The 24,251-nt window shown below is 39.2% G+C and overlaps 1 protein-coding gene across 3 annotated transcripts in view; it reads left to right on the top strand.

The window, feature by feature from the left end:
• Positions 1-17,980, top strand: part of dlg4a (discs, large homolog 4a (Drosophila)) — a 60,766-nt gene extending 42,786 nt beyond the window's left edge. For 2 of the 3 annotated variants that reach the window (XM_084731117.1, XM_084731116.1), the window contains 16 exons: positions 1,423-1,592; positions 1,758-1,894; positions 3,328-3,472; positions 3,991-4,126; positions 4,292-4,448; positions 4,578-4,680; positions 5,581-5,695; positions 8,945-9,121; positions 9,324-9,366; positions 9,457-9,487; positions 9,940-9,987; positions 10,865-10,966; positions 11,178-11,350; positions 13,115-13,227; positions 13,343-13,434; positions 16,080-17,980. In XM_084731117.1, the coding sequence (XP_084587243.1) occupies positions 1,423-1,592; positions 1,758-1,894; positions 3,328-3,472; positions 3,991-4,126; positions 4,292-4,448; positions 4,578-4,680; positions 5,581-5,695; positions 8,945-9,121; positions 9,324-9,366; positions 9,457-9,487; positions 9,940-9,987; positions 10,865-10,966; positions 11,178-11,350; positions 13,115-13,227; positions 13,343-13,434; positions 16,080-16,186 (1,849 nt within the window). In that variant the 3' untranslated portion in view covers positions 16,187-17,980. Of the gene's footprint in view, positions 1-1,422; positions 1,593-1,757; positions 1,895-3,327; positions 3,473-3,990; positions 4,127-4,291; positions 4,449-4,577; positions 4,681-5,580; positions 5,696-8,944; positions 9,134-9,323; positions 9,367-9,456; positions 9,488-9,939; positions 9,988-10,864; positions 10,967-11,177; positions 11,351-13,114; positions 13,228-13,342; positions 13,435-16,079 lie in introns of all 3 variants that reach the window. The other variant, XM_084731115.1, reaches the window with a different exon arrangement.
• The last annotated feature ends 6,271 nt before the right edge of the window (positions 17,981-24,251 follow it).

The following is a 24,251-nucleotide window of genomic DNA, read 5'->3' as shown; positions in this document are numbered from 1 at the left end:
AGACCTGTTCTGCACAATACCCATGTATTATTCTATGAATTGTTTCAAAATGTTCACTATGACCACTGTTATGTTTTCTAGATTTACAGTGGGAGTCAGTGTGCCTTTTTTACTGGCCATCCTGTCTGACCTTCCACAGCCACCGTAGTTGAGAAGTGACCTGAAGCTAGTGCTGTTAGCCCTGCAATCTTTAGCTGTTAAACTTTTAAGAAGCACCACGACGAGACACCCAAATAACTGGCACTTAATGCTGTGTCACATGCAACACTGTACGCCAGTAGAAAGCATGAGTCGGACAAATTCAACTTAAATAAAAAGTGTTTGCTGCTTTGCAGAGTGTAGAGCGAGGGGACAGACCCTCTGCTTGCGTACAGACATCAGCTGAGCTCCAGGCAGCTCTGGAGAAGAGAACTAAGGGTAGAGTGGAGCTTCTCTACGGATAAACACAGAAAGTCACATCGGATTCTGTTTTGATCTGATGGACTTTACTTTGTGAACGCACAGACGTACAGAGAGGAGAGAGGGAAAAGACTAGAGGGAATTAAGAGAAACAACCAGTGTCTATTGAGTCCGCTGCTCAGTTAGAGGACTGAACTCAGGCAGACACCATCGGTGCAGCGTGAGACAGAAATTCACTTCACTTTCAGTGCAAGTACATTGACCCATAAAAAGTACAAAACTTTGAGGAATTCTTATACTGGGCCATTTTTAATGAGAAAGTATCGAAAAAATACCGACATCCTAGTATACCGTGCAACACTAGATTACTTTTGAATTTTCTCAGTTACTTAATACAAATTACATGGCTATTTATGTAGTTGTTAACAAAATCTATTGGATTACAAAAAATGTAATCTAATCAGAATATTTGTGGATTATGTTTGGATTGTTTCAAAATCACAAACATTGAAAATGTTGCATCTTATAGTAAACAAAATGGAAGTAGACCAAATTTGAGTTCCACAAATATTCTTTTTCTCTTAAATAAAATTCATTTTTGCAGATGGTTCTTTTTTTCTCCCCTCAAACTAATCGAAAAAAGTTTCATGACAAGAATTGATATTTTAAAGACATAATCAAAATGTAATTGCATGATGCTTGACAATGTAACCATAATCTTGTTAGTGTTGTGACTGAAGGAACCCTAGTGGCAGAAATGACCTGCTGTGTGTTAAACACAAAAAGAGCTATACTGCAGCTAACCTTTGTGCTAGAAGAAGGGTTTCTGTCTTCTTTAATATTGTATATGAGAGTTTGGGATGAAAGGTCAGATTTCCATGGTGAAACTGGATCTCCAATACAGCTATAGTTGAATACCGACTGCTCCTCCTGACCTCCTCTAGTGATTACACCTGTTTTCTTCACCAAAACAAAATGTCATTATGTATATTCTCTCTGTGTCTCTTTGTCTTTGTTTCACAGTGTGAACGACTGCATCTTATTTGTGAATGATGTTGATGTGAGGGAGGTGACACACAGCCAAGCTGTGGAGGCTCTTAAGGAGGCAGGTGCTATCGTCCGCCTCTATGTTCTCCGCAGAAAACCAGCGGCGGAGAAAGTCACTGAAATCAAACTCATCAAAGGGCCTAAAGGTATATGGAAGTGTGGACTGGTGTACAGCATCAACGCTTTTGTGTGGGCTTAAGGATCCTTTATACCAAGCTAAGCTGTGCCCTCTGGATTTAGCAAATCTGCTCTGTGTTAACCCATACCTCCTTTGCTCACTCTCTGCCGCTCTCATCGCTCCCTTTTCTCAGGATTAGGTTTCAGCATTGCCGGAGGGGTGGGAAACCAGCATATACCAGGAGATAACAGCATCTATGTCACCAAGATCATTGAAGGCGGAGCGGCTCATAAAGATGGGAGACTGCAGATTGGGGACAAGATCTTAGCGGTTGGTCACTCATGTGTAATAACTACTAGCATGCAGAGATACATGCCCACACAAATACACATCACTGATAGCCTCAGACTCTCACCTTTTCAGCACAGAGAAACACATTTGTGTATTTAAGCAGCACTGACATATCAAGTGCCAAAATAAATTAAATCTGTAAATTTTAAGGCTGAAATTACTTTCATTAATATGTTAATAGATGTGTAGGATGGGATAAATGTTGTACTGTAGTATTTGCCACAATGTTGTATGTCTCAAGAAGCATTACTGCCATCTGCTGGAGAACAGAGAGACTGTAACAAAGCAGCTGATGTCAAGCTCAACACCAGCAACCTCAAAATGGTGCTTGCTTTCTACTAAATGGTGTCTGAGCAAATGCCTTACCTCTGAATGGGATGTGACAGCATGCTTCTGCTCATTATGAATTTGTTCAAAAATAAATCTACCATTAATGGTTATATTAAGTCACATAAAATGATGTTCTTTTTTGTCACCTTAACACAAAGAGCTATTTAAGGGTGGGGATTCGCATATTACATTTATTAGCTCCCAATCCAGAAGAGACCCTTACTTTTATATTTAATTTAGTTCATCTTTACTGGAAAACACAACCTCATTATTTAGTTTTGCCTGCAAATACTGAATGATGGTTTATATTGTGATACTGCAGTTTAAACATCTAATTCCATTTATAGCACTTACTGTCATCATTTCTAGAGTAAGGTAAGAATTCCTAATGTATTTAGCAGGTCTTTTACCCTGTGTATGATTTAAATTGAGAACATTTTATTATTTGTCTAGGCCTTAAAGTCATCCATTATTTATTGTAGAGCCTAATTGTTACTAGATTCAAATATCAATATATCAGCTGATACTGACTGTATTGACAAACTATAGCTGGCTAGCTACCATGCTAAGATAGCAAACACATGTGATAAGTATGCCTAACGTGACGGGTGTCAGGGACAGGGTTAGATTGGATTAGATATTATTAGATATTACTAGAGTTATATCGAAAAGGGAAAATGATTATGTCCTTGCTTTTTAACTTTTGACCAATTTATTTCACAAACTAGTTTGCGACTTAACGTGAAGACATCACTTGACACTAGAGCTATGTACTGGCAAGAATCTGGCACCCTGATATGTTTCACAATACAGGGGTTATCATTCAACATACTGAAATATATTGGGATACTATAAGCAAGATGATATATTGCTATTTTATTTGTATCTAATTTTAGGAAAATGTCAAAGTATAAAGAACACACCACCACATGCATAAAATCTAAGTTGAAAAACTTTACTTTTACCAATGTAAATGTATATATGCCAGATTTATTGTTCCCAGCAGCTTCCTTTCACACCCAGGCTTGTAGTTTGCAATCGGTGATCCTGATTATGTTTACCTGCTTGTCGTGAACAATCAGGTGAACAACGTGTGTCTGGAGGATGTGATGCATGAGGATGCAGTGGGGGCTCTGAAGAACACAGCCGAGGTGGTGTACCTCAGGGTGGCCAAGCCCAACAACCTGTTCCTGACCAACTCCTACAACCCCCCAGACCTCACCAGCAGTAAGTGATGATGGGTGTATTGGGTTGAACAAAGAGTGGCAAGCTAAAATCTGACCAGAAACACAAAATGTTCTGCCTTAAAATAGATGTATTTTCAGTATTGTACACTCACAAAAGAGATTTCCTTAGACTCGACGAGAAGTCAAAAATAGAGTAGAGTGAATAGCTTTTTTAAATCACTAGAAGTGACTGTGGGGGTGAGGTGTAAAGGTTCAAGGTGTGCTTTTTACCTCCTGGTCTGAATCTGCCTCTTGATGAAAGTCTGGCCTTGTAACCAAAAAAAAAAAAACAGAGCACAGTAAAACTCTTTTTGAAATAGGCTTCTGTGAGACGATGACAAAGAATTTTTCATACTAAACATAAAGAAAATATCATATTTCACAGTGCTGGTAGAAAAACCAACAGTCAGAGTTTTTTTTTTTGTTTTTTTTTGCTGCGTTAAGATATTACATATCTGTGAGTACAATACCTGCCTTCTGGTATATTATACTTCTTTTGGTTTTGTGTGTATTTTCCAGCATATTCCCATATGGACACTGAACTCAGCCACCCCAACTATCTTGGGTCAGATTACCCACAAGCCCTTACTCCCACCTCACCTAGTCGGTTTTCTCCCGTTCTGCATGGCATGATGGGAGATGATGACATACCCAGGTGAGCGATGATCCTTCAGCTAACATTTGTCATGTACTCTATACTGATTAATTATTAGTAGTACTCATATTAGGACTTTTTGAATTATGAGTTTGTGTTGTGAGTACTATTATTGATAAGTTGATTGATACGTCTACTTTCCTCCCTCCTCCATCTCTTTTACAGGGAGCCTCGCAGAGTTTTGATCCATCGAGGCTCCACAGGTCTGGGGTTCAACATTGTTGGAGGAGAGGATGGTGAGGGGATCTTTATCTCTTTCATCCTGGCAGGAGGGCCAGCTGACCTCAGCGGAGAGCTGCACAAGGGCGATCAGATCCTCAGCGTAAAGACACTTTTATCTTCATAACGTTGTGACACACATTAATGCTTTCTACTGTGGCACTAAGCGATTTCTCAGTTGGAGTTGTTAATGGTCATGCTGTGTGTGTGTGTGTGTGCGTGTGTGTATCAGGTGAATGGCGTGGACCTGCGTATGGCCACGCATGAACAGGCAGCTGCAGCACTGAAAAACGCTGGCCAAACGGTGACCATCATCGCTCAGTACAGACCCGATGGTAAAGCCACAACTGTCACACATAACAGACCCTCAAACACCATTTTTCATTTTTGGTATTATACAAATGTTTAAGTAAATTAGTCTAGTAAGACATCTTAATCATATTTTTAACTTAAGATAATCAGGCCTAATAAAAATTTCAATCAGCATTTCAAATCATTTATTTGTTCCAAGATTTTTAATGAAGTGTCATTTGAAGATGAAGAGTGGTTTTACTTTGTTACCACTGCCAAGATAATTCCCATTTGTCTGTGTGTTCATTTGTTATCAGAATATTTCAAAAACAGATTTCAGTAAAACTGGATGGGAATTTGGGCATAGACACACATAATTAGTTAGTCGTTTCTTAATTTCTATTGGGAATTAATTCAACCATCAATTACATTCACTCGTTTACTCAGCCACTGACTTAGTTTTTAGTGCTGCAACAATTCCTGATCTCATGTAACTTTAAACTAACTAACTCAAATTAGTTCAATGCAGTGTATATATTATTTTGCATCTGGGAAATGGAGAACACTGGTATTAGATCAGTACCATAAAACTGAGGTATCCCTGCTGGTTTTGGGAGAGAACAAGTTGGATTGGTGCACTCCTATCACTTAGAAACAAACCTTTGATGCGATTAAGGTTGTCAAGATTCTCCAAAACTACAATTTGACATGACTTTCGTTTTAAAGGTCACAATTAGATTTGATTGTTTTATTTTAAATGTTTATATGCCATTATGCCATTATTAGACTATCAAGTTTTGATTGGTAAAGATAAAGAGATCATGGGTTTCAGGCCCTGACATTATATTACAACGATCAATTTCTGATTTAATATTGAAATTATGACACCCCTAGTTTGAGTGTAGGCCAAACGGTCTTTCTGTGTTTGTATTTCTGGGTTTCAGAGTACAGCCGTTTCGAGGCCAAGATCCATGACTTGAGGGAACAGCTGATGAACAGCAGCATGGGCTCTGGGACCACGACGCTAAGGAGCAACCCAAAAAGAGGCTTCTACATCAGGTCTCACGCATAAAGTAGAAACAGTACCAGTGGTACAGTAGTATTACACAGAAATAATGTGCATCCAAGGGAAGGGTTTTGGGTTAATGCCTCCTTTGATCTCCATATAGGTTTGCAGCTGCTGGTCAACAGTAATCGTGATTACATGTCTGAATTTGCTGTTTGGCTATTTCAAAGAATCTTAAATATGTAAGCTTGGTTTAATTTAATGTGGCTTCTGATCAGTGAATTATGATGTTTTGATTTCGTTGAGAATCAGCTTGTTAGATAATGCTAAAAATCTTATTTGGAAATTCAGCCACAAGAAATGTCATTGTTGTGCTTTGCTAGCCAGCAATCTGACTTTAACTTTGTAACAATCTTAGTCATAATTTGAACAAAGCCAGTCATAGATTTAAGCACTATTTTGGTGCCAACTGTTGTGAAGTTGGTGCAAAGCTTTCATAGAGCTGAAATGTTGAGTTTTGAAAGTGAGACTGTGATTCACTGTCACCAGAGGATATTTTATTATTAGACAAACAGAATAACCTTGCACAACGAGATTGTTAAAGCAATGGTATACACTCCTGTAGAAGCCTCATGGCAAGCTAATATCAACTTTGTTGTTAAGAAATTATGTTTATCCCTGAATTACTGGAGCAGTACTGCACTGCAAACAATACTAAGTTGCACAAGTCACAGGTTGTGTGAATAGAAGCCAGAACAGAGAGATAGAATAACAATACAAGGCATTATGTATCTGGGGATTTTTCTGACATGTTTACAGAGAAAATTAATGGAAGATAACCCACAAGCTAATGAAAAAGTGGGTGGTTACTCTGGAGGTCTGTACAGCTACACGAAGCCTACAGGCAGGTCTTCCTTAATCTCAGGTTAAGGCCAGTACTGCTCAAATCACAATACAGGCCTGGATCAACACAATGTCGCCACTAAATGTATATATTACTGTAAAGGAATATAAATAACATAATTGTGCATAATATACTGCCAAACTGCTAGATTACACAGTCCAACAAAGACCATGTGCCACAGTACTCACTGTGGCTTTACGTGTATCTACAAAATTCAAGACAAGCCCATACACATTCACAGAAAATATTAGTAAAATGCCATTGCATGACCGTCCCCATCAAGGATCAAAATTTACCAGCTACCACAGTCACCACCTCACTCTACAGACTTGCTGTATGTACACAACCCTGTGTTTAACAAACAAGATAAAACATCACCACGTATCAAATTATACATCACTTACACCAAAGGCAAATGTTGATCCAGAGAACATCCTAAATGTGCAACGTTGTGTAAACACAGGGACATGAACTCTCTGACTGACTAAACAAACCAACCAAGCAAGCAGTGACAGAACAGAAGACGATTTTACTGTTAACTAAGTTTATGAAAAGAGTAGTCATACAGATATCATAAGAAATTCAATATCATAAGAAATTATGTTGGTAATAATCATCACAACCGGCGCCACATGTTCAAACCCCCGTCACAGCCAACATCCAATCATTAAACCATATCACACTGCAGAGTGGAAAGAATATGGGTCTTACCTTGAAAGAAACTTCTTACTTGTTGATTTCCTGTTGGTCCAGGTATAATTAGTTCATTAGAAAGCAGTGCCAGGAACATGAATAGAGTATGTTGTATTGTTGTACTGAACAGCAGCAAAAGCTCCCACAGTCACAGCGTTGCCAACAGTTTCCCTCCAAAACTCCCTTCATCTCCATAAGGCTGTGTGCACGTTCGTCAGTCTGTTTTTTGAATTGCTGAAGAAACAGTATGTTTTCGTTTTTAACAGTGTAATATTAGCGGTTGGTTTATTTATTCAAACCGCCCCGTTATTACCGTTACAAGCACCTGTAACTCGAAGATAGCTCGGTATCAGCCGTTACATTAGTGCCAGGTAGCATTTTCGATGACCCGCCCTACTGTGACTCTGATTGGGTGAATCGTTGCCGTCGTTGATTTGGTTAGTGAGGTTATTGGTCAGAGGCAGTGGAGGGCGAGACTGACTTTGTCATCCTGGGAAAAAAATATTGTCTCGGAAAAAGCGTAGCCTACGGTGCTGCTGGCGTTTGGGATCCAGCTCCAGCGTTTTTTCGGACAAAATAGGCCGATATACGTAGGATCTAACGTTACCTATCGTGGTCTTGAATGGAGGAATGATAGAAACACCCATCACAGGTGTCCCCCTCTGAACAAAAAGCTGTTTATCAGTCGAAAATTAGAAATAGTCACAACAAGAGGGCAGGTTAGTGTGTCGGGAACAGTTTAGCAGAATCCACGCCAGTGTCAGGAGTGTGTAAAGTAACAAAAATACTACTTATGCCGTTGGCGAGTAGTGACATTTAATGGCACTTTAAGTGTATCGATCCAAGATGGCGCAGAACGTCTACCTCGCTCAGAAACTGGCGTCCAGCACGGAAGCTCAGTGCTGCCGATGATGGCCGGAAAAAATATTACGATGATACAAATGTAGCAGGATGCGTTGGCTTCTCTCAGTTGATGAAAGAAATACTGATATCTTACTGAAGTAAAATAAGTAATGCTATAGCGTTAAAAAGCTCAATTTCCAGTGTAACCCTGCATTAAAAATGTTACTTAAGTAAAAGTATAAAAAGTATTACCATCAAGATGTACTTAAAGAACCAAAAGTAAAAGCAATCATTATACAGAACAATAATGTATATTACAATATTGGTAATTATTGTTGCATTGATATGTTCATCACTTTAATGTTTCAGCTGTAAATCTTGAGCTTATTTTAATTACTTTATAAAGGTCTACTGCTAGAACACTTTGTATTAATAATATGAATCTGCAAATTAACTAGCAACTAGTGTTGTCAAATAAATGTAGTAGCGTAACAAGTACAATATTTCCTCAGAAATGTAGTGGAGTAGAAGTATAAAGCAGCTTAAAATGCAAAACTCGGGAATAGTACAAGTACCTTAAAACTGCACTTAGGCACAGTACTTGAGCAAATGTACTTTCTGTTACATTTTACCACTGGCTTCTACACTGTAGACTGACTTCTCTCTACATAAGTAACTAACAAATAAAGATGCACTGCAAAAATAGTCAATAAATAGACTACGGTATGTTTTCACACTATGTGAAACATTTTTATAATAATGAAGCCATTTGAGCAAAGTGTAAGAAGACTGTAAGATTAGTTAAATTTCATTCAAAAGAATTTCTTATGAAGTGACTGATTTGATTTCTGTCATCACACAGGGCTCTTTTTGACTATGACAAGACTGCAGACTGTGGCTTCCTCAGTCAGGCATTGGGCTTCAAGTTTGGGGATGTGCTGCATGTGTTGGACTGTGGAGACGAGGAGTGGTGGCAGGCCCGTAAGGTCAGCCCCCAGAATGAGGCTGAGGAGGTTGGCTTCATTCCCAGCAAGCACAGGTCAGACACACTGTGAGTGAGCATGGGAGGCATTATTGTTCTTTCATTGTGTTTCAACAGGTACTAAAAACCTTGATAAAACTTTTCTGCCATGTGAATAAAACTACATACAGAATTTATTAGAGGAGCTTTTTAAACATTTTAGCTTGATTGTTGTGGTTCCAAAATATAATGTTTTTTGTTTTTCCTCCTCATTTTGCAGAGTGGAAAGAAAAGAGTGGTCTCGTGTTAACACCAAAGAGAGGGTATGTCAATTCACCAGAGCTTTTTTAATGAGGCTGCTTCTCTCAAATTGTGTCCCAATGTGTAAATCTCTGCTGTGGTTTCTGTTGCAGGACCATGGTCGGGACAGCCTGAGCACTCAAGGTAATTACAGTGAAGCATAACTGTACTATTGACACTGCACGCCACCGTTTACACATGTTACTAACTTAAGCTGATTACAGTTAACACTGGACAGGACACAGCAACACAGGAACATGATTTGTTGAGCAATATCTAGTGTTTCATTTGAATACACTTAATGTAAATAAATGTCAAATAGACACAGGATTCTGTTTTGTGTGTCCCTGACAAGATTAATACCGCAATTGACGGTGCAACTGTGTTAATCCAAAACACACCTCACCTCCAACTGAGTCACGTATTTACTATTCTTGTCAAAAATGACATCTAATGTATTAGCTGCAACATTTGAAAAGGCATCCCATTCAGATGATGCAAATGCAGACATGCACACATGCGGAACCATAAACCTAAATGTAATTTCTAATTGTTAAAAGAACTTTGGCTAAATGCTTCTATGTTCTGTCACACAGGGAGAGATAAAACCTCACACAGTTATGAGACAGTCACCCAAGTGGAAGGTAAGGTCATAAAGGAAGTACATTATTGAAAGGGATAATTTGTATTATTTGAAATGGGGTTGTATGAGGAACTTATCGATAGTCAGTGTTTTACCTACAGCAGACGGTGGTGGACACACCCCCAGTTTAGGGAAGCAGATAGGAGAAGCTAAGCAATGTTGACAGACAAAAAAGGTCCACCTAAAAAAATCAATATCAGTTTAAGTGTATACTATATTTAGAATATCTTCAGTGCTTTATTGTGTTGTCAGACAACACCGCTGTTAAATAAGTCAAATATCACTGTCTCCAAACCAACCGAACTCCGTAGATGGAATCAGCAATTTTACCTCACGGAACATGGGAGTTGCTGGTCTTCTACCTAGTTAGTTAGTTTGTTTATTTTGTTGTGTGACTTCAGTGAATCAGAACAAACTTTTAAACACTTAAGTCTCACAAAAACACAAGCAAACAGATTGAGGCAGCAGGAAACCAGCAGTTCCCGTGTTCTGTGAGGTAAAATTATTGATTTTCCTCACAGGGTTTGGTTGCTTTGGAGAAAGCGTTATTTGGCTTATATAATGGCTGTTATTCATGGGAAAAGGCTGTTTGATGGCAAGGTAAAGCAGTGAAAATATTTGAAATATAGTGTACACTTAATATAGTGTGCACTTAAACAGCGTCCACAGCAGAACATTGCTTAGCTTCTGTGCTGGTTCTCTTCTTGGCTCCTCCACCTGCTGTAGTTAAAACAGTGATTATCAATTAGTATTTCATAAATCCTAACTTCATATACTCTGAACTATCTTTTTTAAGGCTGTTACAATAAGTGTCTTTTTGTTTTTACTTCCCCATTTCTGAATGTTCTCTCTCTTTTCTTGTTTTTCTTCATGATAAGTTCATTATGCGAGGCCCATCATCATTCTGGGTCCTGTGAAAGACAGGATAAATGATGACCTGCTGTCTGAGTTCCCTGATAAGTTTGGATCTTGTGTCCCACGTAAGTTATTATGCTGTCAGTCACAGAGACTGATCCCTTCTCTGTTCTCTTTTATTTGATGTCACTGCTGCCACCTGCAGTCATTTTAGGGTGATGCCTGCATAATACATCCCTCCCAGAGAAGTCAGTGATTAGAGTGAAAGAGATTAAAGAGATTCAAAGTGTTGTATGTGTCTGCGTTGCTTTTATTGTTTTGTTCTGCACCTGACAGACACCACGCGGCCCAAGAGGGAGTATGAGGTGGATGGGCGGGACTATCACTTTGTGTCGTCACGAGAACAGATGGAGAAGGACATTCAGAGCCATCGGTTCATCGAGGCAGGCCAGTACAACAGTCACCTGTATGGCACCAGTGTCCAGAGTGTCCGCGAGGTGGCTGAGCAGGTGCGTAGCAATGTCATATACCAGGAAATAAGAATTAATAGTAATGATAAAACTCTTTTAGTAATGATAAAACTCTTTTAAATGTGTTAAATGTGCTTTTCAATACAGTGGAAGCCTCTCATAGTGATCACATCTGGTGAACTTGATCACGACAAGCAGATGATTATGATAATCACATTTCTTCCTTTTTCTTTATTTTTACCAGGGCTGAACAATTAATTGCAAAATTATCAAAATTGCAGTGTGGCCAAGTGCAGTATCCAAATCGCAGAACCAGAACCAAATCACAATTTTTTGAAAAAGGAAAAATGTGAGAAAACAGCATTATAATGAAGTACTGTAGTGGTGCAGAGCTGCCTTAGCCTAATTTTGTTCTCCAAATAAAAGAAAACATGTTTGTTTGGTCCAGACCCCCAAAATGTCACGTCATCATGATTTTAATCCTTTTTTCCAGTCAAAATGAAAACAGTAATGCAAAAATTCCCACTAATCATATCACAATTTCAGTCAAATAATTGCAATCTGTCTTTTTTTTTTAACATATTGTGCATCCCTAATTTTTACTCTGTACTGAGTAAGGCACTATATTACAGTATAGTACTGTTAATAAATATTGCTTGCTGTAGTTTCACTGCTGCAACTGCTGCAGTTTTTTTTTTTTTTTTTTATGCAAGATTGTCATCAACTTTGAGGGGTTTTTCATTGAGAAAAAAATACTTTTCCTGTCATAATTTTAGTATTCATGCATCAGCAGCCTCAGGTTGCCACTTGGAATCAGACAGGTTACTATGAGGCAAAGTATCATGGGAGTAAAGTAAAAAAAAACAAACACTAAAATGACCTTGTTTTCCACATGCTGAATGTATGAAAGAACCAAAATTAGCACTGTAAGTGGACTACTTGATTACTAGGCAAATTGTTTAAACAGCATCTGTGTAGGAATGATTTTTCTCAAGCCTTCTGATGCAGAATGGGGCATTAATGGAATATAATATTCCTGAGTATATTTTCATTTGTGTGTAATCACCTGAAAACAATAATAAATTGTTATATTTAATTACCTTAGAGTGAGTTGTTTGTATCTAAAGTGGGCGCAGGTCCTGTATGTGGTACGTCAGTGCCACCGCCATAATGGTTCAGTCAAGACTGGCAAATTCATTTGTATTTAATTGATAGGTCTGCTGAACTTGAGACAGGAAAGGTGGAAAGAGAGTGTGGGGATGACATGCTCTACCACCCCAGCTGATGATTCTCTATATTAAAAGTACTGTGACATTTATATTTCAGTGAGTCATGTTATATTCAAGGGTCTGTCATCTATTTGGAGTAGAAGAAAAGAAATTGGTTGTGAAATGTCGATATGATAGGGCTTTCCAGAAAAAAACACAGATCCATGTGTGTGTTCACAGGCCAGTCTTGACCTGACCAAAGTGACATTGACATACGATCCAAACGCCAGTGTGCTGTCTATTTATATACAGTAGGTCTATGGAGGCCGCCATGTTGTACTGCCATGTTTCTATAGTAACCCTGAATGGACAAACCAAACACTGATTCTAGATTTGGCCTTTGACTTGTTCTGGGGCTTGGAACGGGAGAGTGAGATGAGGTGTTAATCTGGCAATCTGCAAGCTTAGCACTAGATGCCACTAAATCCTTCACACTGGTCCACTTCTCCTTTAATTTACCAAAGGTTGTTACTAAAACAACATGCTGTATTTAGTAATCCTCATCATTTCTTTCCTTGCATGTGTGTACAAGCAGCAGGGGAAACACTGCATCCTGGATGTATCGGCCAACGCTGTGCGCAGACTACAAGCAGCTCAGCTCCATCCCATCGCCATCTTTGTCCGGCCCAAGTCGCTGGAGAATGTCCTGTATGTTCTACCAAAGTTCTTCATACATTTTAAAAATGTTTGGTCAACAGATTGAGTATACTGCACAGCATGAAAGTATGTGTTGTAATGAAGAATTTGTGCACGGTGTTAACAGAGAGATCAACACTCGCCTGACGGAGGAGCAGGCCAGGAAAGGGATGGACCGAGCTCTCAAACTAGAACAAGACTTCCTAGAGTGTTTCTCAGGTATGAGATCATGACATGAGCACACAGAAGTGGTGTGTGCACAAGGTTACACGCAGAGCATGGGATTTCTAATTAGCAAATTGGTACTCTGTACTGTCTACACACCCTGCATACTTACTTTTGGATTTGGGTTTGGATTATTGCAGCAGCAGATGGCAAGCATGAGCTAATACAAATGTGTTTGCACTCCACTGTACGCTTACTCATAATCTGTTTGATGTGGAGTGGCGATCATAAAAATCCTACATTTTATGATTGCAAAGATTTTAGAAACAACAGATTGTCCATATTTTCAGTTCAGTGCTGGTGCTCATGTTCACACTTCACAGTGCATTTAACTTTATTACTTTTTTTCCTCTTTTTTTATTGGTTAATGCCAACAAATGCCAGTGAAAAAAAGAGACCTCCCCCACAAAGACAAAATTCACTTTCTCATATTCCTGGCAGAGTTTAATGAGTTGAATGAGAATTTGAGTGCCTTCTGGGGGGACTTGAGGCATTTTAACATTAGACACATTTGGGGCAAATCACAGCAGTCAACAGAATATGAATGTTTCTTCACAAATCCAACAGCTGTCATATGTGACATTTTACCCACCACTGAAGGAATATGTGTGAGACTGAATAAATATGTGGGAGACTTTGTACACATACACATGCATAATTAAATTAACATTGTGATTTCACACAAAATTGACAATGTAGATCATAAAATTGTTTTCATCATTAATTATTCCTCACATTGGGCCTCATGCAGCAGCATTGTCTTTAATTTCTCTTATATTTCCTCTTTAAAAAAAAATAAGAGAATTCAACTCCAGATACACCAGCCATTCTTAACCACATCTGCTCTGACCCTGGTGTGCTGAATGATGAATTCCACTTCATCATAAATTACTATTAGCGTAGGTTACACCTCCTAAACACTGTGTCAAGGCAGGTGTTGCGCTCTGTGCAAATACTCTCATTCGAGACGTGACACCAAAAAAAGGTTGTAGGAAGAGGAAGAACCTCAGCATAATTTTGTGATTTTTACAGAGTGTCAGTACTGGTGTTATACGAAAATCAAAATACGTGGAAAATGGCAAAACATTTGTGATGATGTAAATGTTCTTCTAGCAGAGAAACATGCTGAAGCGAGTGAATGAAGGAGTTAAAAATACACAATAAATTTAGTTTTAATTTGCTTGATCAAATGGTTGGTGGTAAAGGAAAGGAAATTAAAATCTTTTTCATATTTTTTTACCAACTGAACTTAAAGGAAAATATTTATATTTCTTTTAATACTTTCTTTCAGTGTGGTTATTTTTAAATTATGTTGTAATTACATTTTTAACTTGTCTCATAAACTTTTATCAAATTATTTCAGTGTCAGGGATCCATAGATGTCTTCAAATTACTTGTTTTGTCTGACCAACAGTCTAAAGTAATTGAATTTAAAATTATATAAAATAGATGAAAGCAACAGATTAGTGAAGCAGGAAATAGATGTGGGAAGATTTGTAAAATATGACTCCTTTCAAATTTCCTTTATGTGTTCTGTAATCTCCCCAAGCGTAAACCTAGGCAAAACACTTAATATTCATATACATATATATATATATATATATATATATATGTATATATATATATATATATATATATATATATACATATATATATATATATATATATATATATATATATATATATATAAACAGAAATTCTTTAACTGACCCTTCGCTAAGCACCGCCCTCCTTAGTTACTGTTGCTAAGCCTACCAAGCTTTCTATTCTCAATGTATTCTTGCAGTTTACGGTGACAACAGTGGAAGATGTAACATCGAAATTAGGAGTAATTGTTGAAATACGAGGTCTTTGATTCCTTAGAGAAATAAGTGTGTAGCTGACTAATGTAAGCTGCTGCTAACTTGATTTGAGTCGGCTGAGAAGTCCACATCTGATAGTTTAATGTTTACATCTGACAAGTTTTAAAACAAGAACTCTGAAAATGTTTGTGTAAATTTACCTGACAGCTGCATGCATGATGCAACATTAATGATAAAAGAGCAAGGCTAAAGCTAGCTTATATCTCTTTCTCTATCTCTTTGATTCTGCATCAGCCCACGTCCTCCTCAAACTCTCACAGAACAAATGCAGATGCAGTGGTATCTAACAAGTTTGTCTGGAGGTAAAGTTACTGCAGCTAGTAAGATAGCATTAGTTAGCCAGACATGCTAACATTCGCAGCTTATGTTAGAGCAGATGAAGACTGAGTTAAGTCCATTCCCTATACGACTGCTCATAAATAATATAATATAATCTTAATTAAGTATTCTAAATGTTTAAATGTCTTTTTTATCTTATGTTTCCTTGCATTGGACAAACAGTAATGGACTGTGAAAATAAGTGGGTACTGACAGAATAAGAACACATTTGTCCATGTATCGCTCCCTGCATGAGGCCCATTTTCTGATTGCAAACACATCTAATAAACATCCTCTTCTCCTCTCTCTCTCTCTCTCTCTCTCTCTCTTTTTCTTCCCCCCTAATGATTCCATTTCTTCTGCTTCTCTTTTCTCTTTGCTCGCCACCGTCTGTGCCATTTTTCCCCACCATTCCTCGTTGTTTTCTCTTCATCCCTCACACCCTGTGTCTTGCTGCAGCTGTCGTGGAAGGGGACAGCTTTGAAGAGGTCTATCACAAAGTAAAGACAGTGATCGAGGAGCAATCAGGGCCTTACATCTGGATCCCCACTCGGGAGAGGCTGTGATGCTGCACCCACCCCCGACCACCCCCTTTTCCTCACGACCACCAATACCGACACCGCCCTCCTTCACCCTCACAGCCAAGCCAGCCTCGTCTGCCTGCCTGTCTGTCCTCCAGCAAAGTCAGTGCTTAGGCAATCACTGAGAATGACACAGAGAGACAAATGCATACTAAGACAAACACAGAGACAGAGACAAACACAGGAAGTGACACAGCGAGGCAAAGAACGATACCAAAAAAAGAGACTCTGAGACAGATGTGAACACACTGATGTGTAATTAGGCTGAAAAGAGACTGAGAGAAAAGACTTAATCAGTATTCCACTTTAATGAGGCAGAGTATTGAGGCCCTGTTCACACTTTGCATTAAAATGCATCTTGGCCACACATGGCCAGCTCGAAATACAGCTGTCCCAAAACTTGGGACGCAAATGTCCTCAACACAGTTGATTTAGCCTAATGTGTGTTTTTTCAGTTTCCCAGCACATAAAAGCAAATGGGAATCCAATCATACGTGATTACTTGAGAGATTTCAGATGCATTCTGATGCCCGGTGTGAACTACAGTCATGTCATCTGGATCTCAACACAGTCTGGATATATCTGGAGACATTAGGTCTGAACAGGGCTTGAATGAGAGCAGCAGGGACGGACCCCAAGGTAGTATTAAGGCCACCTCCTCTCAAGTCTCACGCCCCTGTTGACACCTCCACGCGCCTATGTCTGAGATGGAGGTGCCCCAAAAAGACCCTCTTTTTATATCACCTCCTCCCCCCTCCTGTCAGCTCTGCCTTGTTTCAGGAGAGGACAGAAAACGGGGGAAGACTGAGAATGGGGCGCCCACATCCTGCCGAGTCTTTTCTCAGCTAAGAGTCCTTTTTCTTGAGAAGCTCCTCTTGGTTCTGAGCGTGAACTCAGAATTACACCTCAGTGACCAAGACTGACGTTCGCTCACTCACCCCATGTTGAATATCGCGAGGCATTATTTATTAAAGGCAGTTCAAATAATTATAATGATAAAAACTCATATGCTGAATTTGTGCATGCATCCTCAAAGACAATGGAGACAAAAACAAAATGGAAAAATCTGACTAAAAAAAAAGAAAAGAAGAAAGGCGAGTGAGTAGGGTGTGTTCTCCTTCTCCACCTCCTTATTGTGGAGGAGTTTTTTAGCAGCATGTCTCATAGAGGAAGAAGAGAAGACAGATATGGTCATGAGATTCGGTCATACGGAGAGAGAGGCCGGTCCGGAGTGCAGTAGCTGCTCTGACACACACAGTTTAGCCTCTGCTCTCTTATGCACACACTCACACACCCAAACACACACACACACACACACACACACACACACACACACACACACAAACAAACAAACACTCTTAGAAGTAAGGGGTCGAAAAGGGTTCTTCCCGAAGGGCCACAGTTCTACACAGAATCGTTTCTTCTGAAGAGCCCTGTTTTGACGAAAGGGTTTGTAAACAGTTTTTTGTAAGACTCTTCTTGAAAAGAACTCTTTTCATCCAAAGAAACCTTTCAAGGACTGCTGAAATCCTTGAAGATCAAGGGTTCTTTGTACCATAATATAAACAGGTTCTCCGTAGAGCTCCTTGGGTGGGAACTTGTTAGTACCATTAGTAGGTGGAAAGACTCTGGATAGAGCCCTAGAGAGGGTTCTGGGTGGCACCAATGCACTTATAGAGGTGTTCTCCTTCTGAAGGGTTCTTCCTTCAGTTAAGAACCTTTTTCATCCAGAGAACCCCTTTTGAAAGAAAAAGTTCTTCATGGATTGTTGAACTCTTTTGACAAGGGTTCTTTGTTCCATAATAAAGAAGAAGGTTCTTAGTAGAACACCCTAAATGGGTTCTTGTTGAAACCCATGGAACATAAAAGCGTCGTTGGCAGAACCCCCTGGGTCGGTTCTTGTTAGCACCATTAGGATTCTGGATAGAGTCCCCAGAGAGGGTTCTGGGTGGAACCATTGTACTATAGAACGGTTCTGCTTTTGAACCTCTCACAGGGGGTTCTGGGTGAAAACTTTCACAGCTGGTTTTAGGTATAACCCTTCATGTTGGGTTCTAGGTAGAGCGGTCTTAAAGGGTTCATTTATAAAAGGTTCTACTATGAACCAAAAAAGGTTCTCCTATCACTGTAAAAAGAAGCTGAAAAACTTATTTTGCCAACGTAAAACTTTTGTTGAGATAATTTACTTTTCTTCTTTAGATAAACTTGAATCTTTGAGGTTTAGAAACTATGTTTCACAACTTGTTCCCAAAAAGTTGTGAGCCTGAGTTGTCATTATATGGGTGTTTGAAATGTAAATGATTGCAATTGAAAACAAGAAAATATTTAACCATTATTCACTTCACTATTATTTCACCTCAGTGAGTTTACTCAATAATTTTTTTAATTATTTTTTTTGGGCATATCTAAACTTAAAGATTCAAATGTATCTAAAGAAGAAAAGTAAGTTATTTCAACAAGACATTACTAGTTGGTAAAAATGTTTTCAACTTTTAGAGTTGGTGTCAAAACTCAAAATTGTCAGTTACCTTAAAATTTTGAGTTTTCTCAGCTTTATCATTTCTACAGTACATGGGGACAAGTTGAAGAACCCTTTATGGTTGTAGGTAGCACCTGTATTTCTAAGAGTGGCACTCTCACACACACCCTGACACCCACACTCACACTAACGTAGAGTTGTAACCTCAGCTGTAACCTAGCACACTCCTCTTCGGGGGGGGACTGGCTGTTCCGACGTGCTCGTCAGAATCCAGGATGAATGTTATCTCTCTAGGCACAAACAGCAGAGCTGTTAGCTTCATCGCACCACAGCCAACTCACCGACCACTCTTCCAAAAGAACCCCTCAGCCGCAGACGTACACACTGTTTCCAGTGGCCGCAGTAAAAAGCCATGGTGTGTGTGTGTGTGTGTGTGTGTGTGTGTGTGTGTCTGCGTGTGTTTGCGTGTGTGTATGTGCGTGTGGGTCTCCGTGTGTGCGCATACTATATGTGCACATCCATGTGTGGAAACTCCTCTGTGTGGGAGGATTAGGTCTTCTTTTATTCTCTCTTCCACTTTTTCTCTGCTTCTTTCTCCCTCTTGTGTCCACACAAATTTAAAGCTAAGTCATGTTTAACAAATAAATGGCCTATATATATAAATATAAATATGAATATAAATATATATATATATATCTTTTTTATGACAATTTCTAACGGGACTAAGTCTGTAAAAATCAACATCTCCAGACAATATTCCATTGATTTTTCTTTGGGTAATATTGCAGTTTGGTTGTTGAATTTACTCACGCTCCCATTTTATTGTTGCAGCAAAAAGCGGCACAGAAACAAACTGAACCGTTCAAGTTGATGTAAAGCAGCAGACCTCACACTAGAGCTTTGAACTGACATATTTGACGTGTTCTTGTGTACGTTGAAAACTGAATCGAAACACATGTACAATGCAGCCGTGTGTGTCTGCGTGACTGTGTGTGTGCGCGTGCCTACTGTACGTGCGTTTGCTGCTTGTGTGTGCGTGGAAGGAAACGTGTGTTGTGTATGAAATATAAATGATACTATATGAAAATATCTATCCTTTATAACATCCAATGGTGGTTATAATGTATAATACATAAAATGGGTGGTGTGTGTATGTGTGTGAGAGAGAGTGAGACACGCACATGAAGATGTAGTGCAATACTGCTCTGATGTTATGCAATGAAAGATGGTTCTACGTGTGTCTAAAGATTTAAACAGTATTTATAAAGTTTGCACTGACGGCATCATATGCTCCTGGTATCAGCGAGATGAGGATGGCGAGCAAAAACAAAAGGACTCCGAGGTTTTCTGAGCATGTGTTTGTATTTACTTATAATTTGTTTTGAATTATAAGAGTGAAGGTGGAAGTATTGATGGAAGTGACCATTCATATTTATTGTTTGTTTATTTCGGCTCACTCGCTTCTCTTCCGGCTCAAGGTGGAACCACTGAAGCTTGTGAGTGACAAGTATCAATTTTTCGTTTCTGATTTATTATTTATTTATGAACTGTCACCGGTTCCATCTACCAGTCTGTATATTTTTGTATTTTTTTTTTTTTTTTCCACATTTGGAGAGCCCTTGGGTCTCGGCCAGGAATGCTGTAAATATAATAGAGATGTTGGAGTGCTGTGTGGCTTTTAGATTGAGCCGTGCACACACTGCTGAAGTGATGCAAGTAGAGAATCCATCAGAGCCACAGCCCAGTTAAACTGCTCAAAAACACAGAAACAACATCTGCACACTCCGGGTGGGCAACACACACACACACACACACACACACACACATACACACACACAAACACAGATATCAGCACATCCATTTACATTTACACATTGAGAGAATCACAGAAACAACACATCCATGAATGGAATAATATGTTTTCAATTTCTTTATTTGAGGGTTCAATGTATTTCTTAATATCTCTCTCTCAGCCATCCGTATCATAGTGTGATATTCCTTATAAAATATATGAATTTTTACAGAAAAGACTGATTACAAAGTTACAACAAAGTCAACTGATGCAGAAAAATATATTTAACAATGACAATATCAAGCAAAATAAAATGTTCCAGTTCAGTGAAGCGCTTGTTGTAAATTAGCTATAAAATAATAAAATGAATTTAAAAATGCTTTCTGAAAATGGACTCAGCGGCCTTGTTTTTTTTCTTTGTTTGTCTGTGTTGATGACTTGTGACAGTTCCGCAGGTGAAGGCCGCAGGAAAGACAACACCAGCGTGACCAGCGGAGGGCGCTCATGCTTCATTTTCAGCTGCTTATACAAGCTCTGAGCTCAGAGCTGCATTTGCACATACTTGCTGTGGCTCTCATTTCGCTTCCCCGCCTCCCCCTCTCTCATCAGGGGAACCATTTTCTCTTTAGAAAAGCACACAGTGAGGACCCTTTCATTTGATTGCATGTAATGCTATCGTGTGTGTGTGTGTGTGTGTGTGTGTGTGTGTGTGTGTGTGTGTGTAGGCACAGACATTCACATGGTGCATATGGCTGCTATGATCTTATATGCCTGTGGTTGCCCCTGGCTTGTGGCATATTTGTTTCATCTGTTCAGTTTAATGCCCACACACTTCAGTCTGATTTAACCATGCTGTCTGAAGCAGTGTGGTTATGCTTTTCTTATATTAATTTTGTGTGCTAACAAAGCATAGAAAACAGCCCTAAATTATTACAAATGCCAGATTTAATTCTCAACCCAAAGTCTTTTTGTGTCTCAGTTATGCTCTAATTAAGTATAACTAACTAACAAAAAATCTAAGTAACAGAATTACATACTGTTCTTTTAACCATAGAGAAAAATCCAACAAGCTGTTAAAGCAGCATTATGTAAGATTTGGTATTCTTTGCAATTTGGCACCCACAGATTGAAATTCACTATTCACTCTGGCCACACTGGTTGTGTATAACTGTGTGTGATGGCTACCTCACTGGACTCCAGCTCACACACCTGTGGTGGCCACACAGATAGCGTTGCTGCCGTGGTGCTGCTACTGCCAACCCTGTATTTTGCAGAAGAGTGTTGAACAGGAGAAAAGACCTGTAACCAGGAAGTGGTGTGATTTCTACCCTAGTTCAGAGAGAGAGAGAGAAAAGAGGAAAAAAAGCACACTGGAAAAATACTGTCCATCACATGAGTTTTTCATGTCCAATGCATTATACAGATATAGACACTGAAAGATGTTGTGTTGCCGGTATGATCTGGATATGTCAACAAATTATTTTCATTGTCTGTTTTTACTCAGAGCCACGCCCCTCACACAGAAAAAATAGGTGAGGGGTCAGGAACCTTTCTATCAAAGGAGCTATTTTTGGCCATAAAAGAAAATAAAAATCTGTCTTGTGTTGCCCCTACTAAATTCTATATTTTCCTGAGACTTAATTTTTTGGATTTGACATCCATAGCTCCCCTAGGGAGACATACGACTAGAGACCAGCAAAAATTAGAGGAAAAGGTAGCTGTAGACATGACACATTTTAGTTGATGAGATATATAGTTTTTCTAATTTGGTATATAAGCTACACATTTTACAATTTGAGAGTGTAAGAATCATTTTAGGCCTACAATGATAAATGGAAAAATGGCAAAACAAGAAGTCTCATTCATTTCCATATTATATTTACTCCTGAGCCTCAGGTTGCTGACTGCTTCATTAGATGAGGTGTGGCTGCAGCCATGTGTGAGCTGCATTGCTCATACAGGCTGTGTGGCTGCTGTAATCTGTTAATATGAGCATAGAAATGAAAAGCAAGAGATTCTGAAACTCACATCATAGCCTGGGCATCAATACGGACAGTGTAAATATGGATTGCTGTACATGCGCATTTGTTATGATTGCATTACATTTGATCAAAAACCGGTGAGTCGACAGCTTTGCTAACACAGCCAAATATTAAGACAGTGAGCTGACTTATATTACTTACTAGTCCAACTGCAAGATGGCCCGCTTGAAATCTGTCAGCCTTTTATTTCACAAAAGCTCAATCCAACATTAATTTGTGTCAAGTGGCCTTTTGGTTGGTCGCTTTCTTTTTCTCCTAGGTCCTATGCTTCTGTCATGATGTCCGCTGAGGCTGAGCCTGGGTTTGTTGCCCCTTTGTGTTTATGCTGCGAAATAGTCATACCTTTGTTTTGTTTTTGTGTCCATTTCTTCGAGTGAGAGACTCAGAGGAGAGAGAGTGCTGGTAGTGAAAAGAGCTGGTGAATCAGAGAAATATTTTCTGATTGTTTCACATATTCAAAGCTCAAATAAAATCCCACACACAACCCTGCAGTTAATTGCTGATTCAGTCTGAATGCAGCCGTCCTGCCCCAAGTATTAAAATGTCCTCCTCCTGGTGGTCTGAAGCTCCTGTGCCACTGGTGTAAACACCAACACTCTCCCACTCTGAGCTCCAAATCCGGGCAGTACAGCTAACTAGCTAATAGCAGCTACATTTAGCAGCAGATAACTTTACTATCCATCAGGAAGCTCCATAAATCATGGATAGTTGAGGCGGAGCTGCAGGAAAACATCAGGAGGAGAAAAAGAAAACAATTTCTCCATAAAATCTGATCTTTTTCTGCAACATCAGTGACATACTTGGCTGTGTGTTACTTGGTGCCATAAAGCAAGACATGCTTTTCATACCCCAGGCTCCATAGTTACGCAGTGAGAGAACAGGCATGCATAATGCAGAGAGGGAATGACAGAGGCACCATTAACTCTATTACAATCAGTGTAGCATGATTTTTAAACTGTTATTTTAAGGTAGAATAGTTAGATAATGTTGCTTTAAAATCTGTTAAACCTCACCACCCTGCCAGTGGGTCAGTCTTCTTTGCTTTGCAGCCAGAGAACTTTATTTTAAATGTTCGTATAAATCCCAAATGTTCCCGAGATACCAAATATGCCAGGATTAATTCTCTGTGCGTATAAAATGATGCACAAACTATCTGGTGCAGACATAAGAAACATGGAGCCTTGGGTTGGAATTTTTCACTCTGTGTACACATCATGTAGCTTCGATGAAGAGCCCGCACAAGCTCAGACAGTGTGGAATGAGATTATTTTCCCACCCTTAAACCTACTTAAGGCGAAAATGTGTATATTAAAAGGTTTAAAAGATTGAGGTAAAGCATACATCTATGTATTCTTTTTCTCAACCACTTGTTCAGGGTTGAGGGAGGCTGAGCTGAAGCATCAATCACCTGGTTGACCACCACCTGGCCTCTGCTGTGCTAAATCAACTGAAAGTGATAGAACAGATTTGACAGGAAGAGGAGGGAACATCCATCAAAGGTCATAAACAGGATTTAAACCTGCAAACTGGTTTGTATCTAAGGCCTTACAGCCATCCACGTGTGTCTGTTACCCTCCTATCAGTCATTAACAGGTGTCTGCTCCGTACAGGCCGTGCAATGCATCTAACCACAAGCTGGTGGAAGAATGCACAGTTGGATCCTCGAGCAAGACAGATGCCTGACAGATGGATTATTGAGAAATTTGCCAAAGTGATGTGGCTACTTCAAAATTAGAA

The sequence above is a fragment of the Lutjanus erythropterus genome, chromosome 11, assembly GCF_056507025.1.
Source record: "Lutjanus erythropterus isolate fLutEry1 chromosome 11, fLutEry1.hap2, whole genome shotgun sequence".
In the NCBI taxonomy this organism is placed as follows: domain Eukaryota; kingdom Metazoa; phylum Chordata; class Actinopteri; order Lutjaniformes; family Lutjanidae; genus Lutjanus; species Lutjanus erythropterus.
This window is presented reverse-complemented; position numbering and strand designations above follow the sequence as displayed.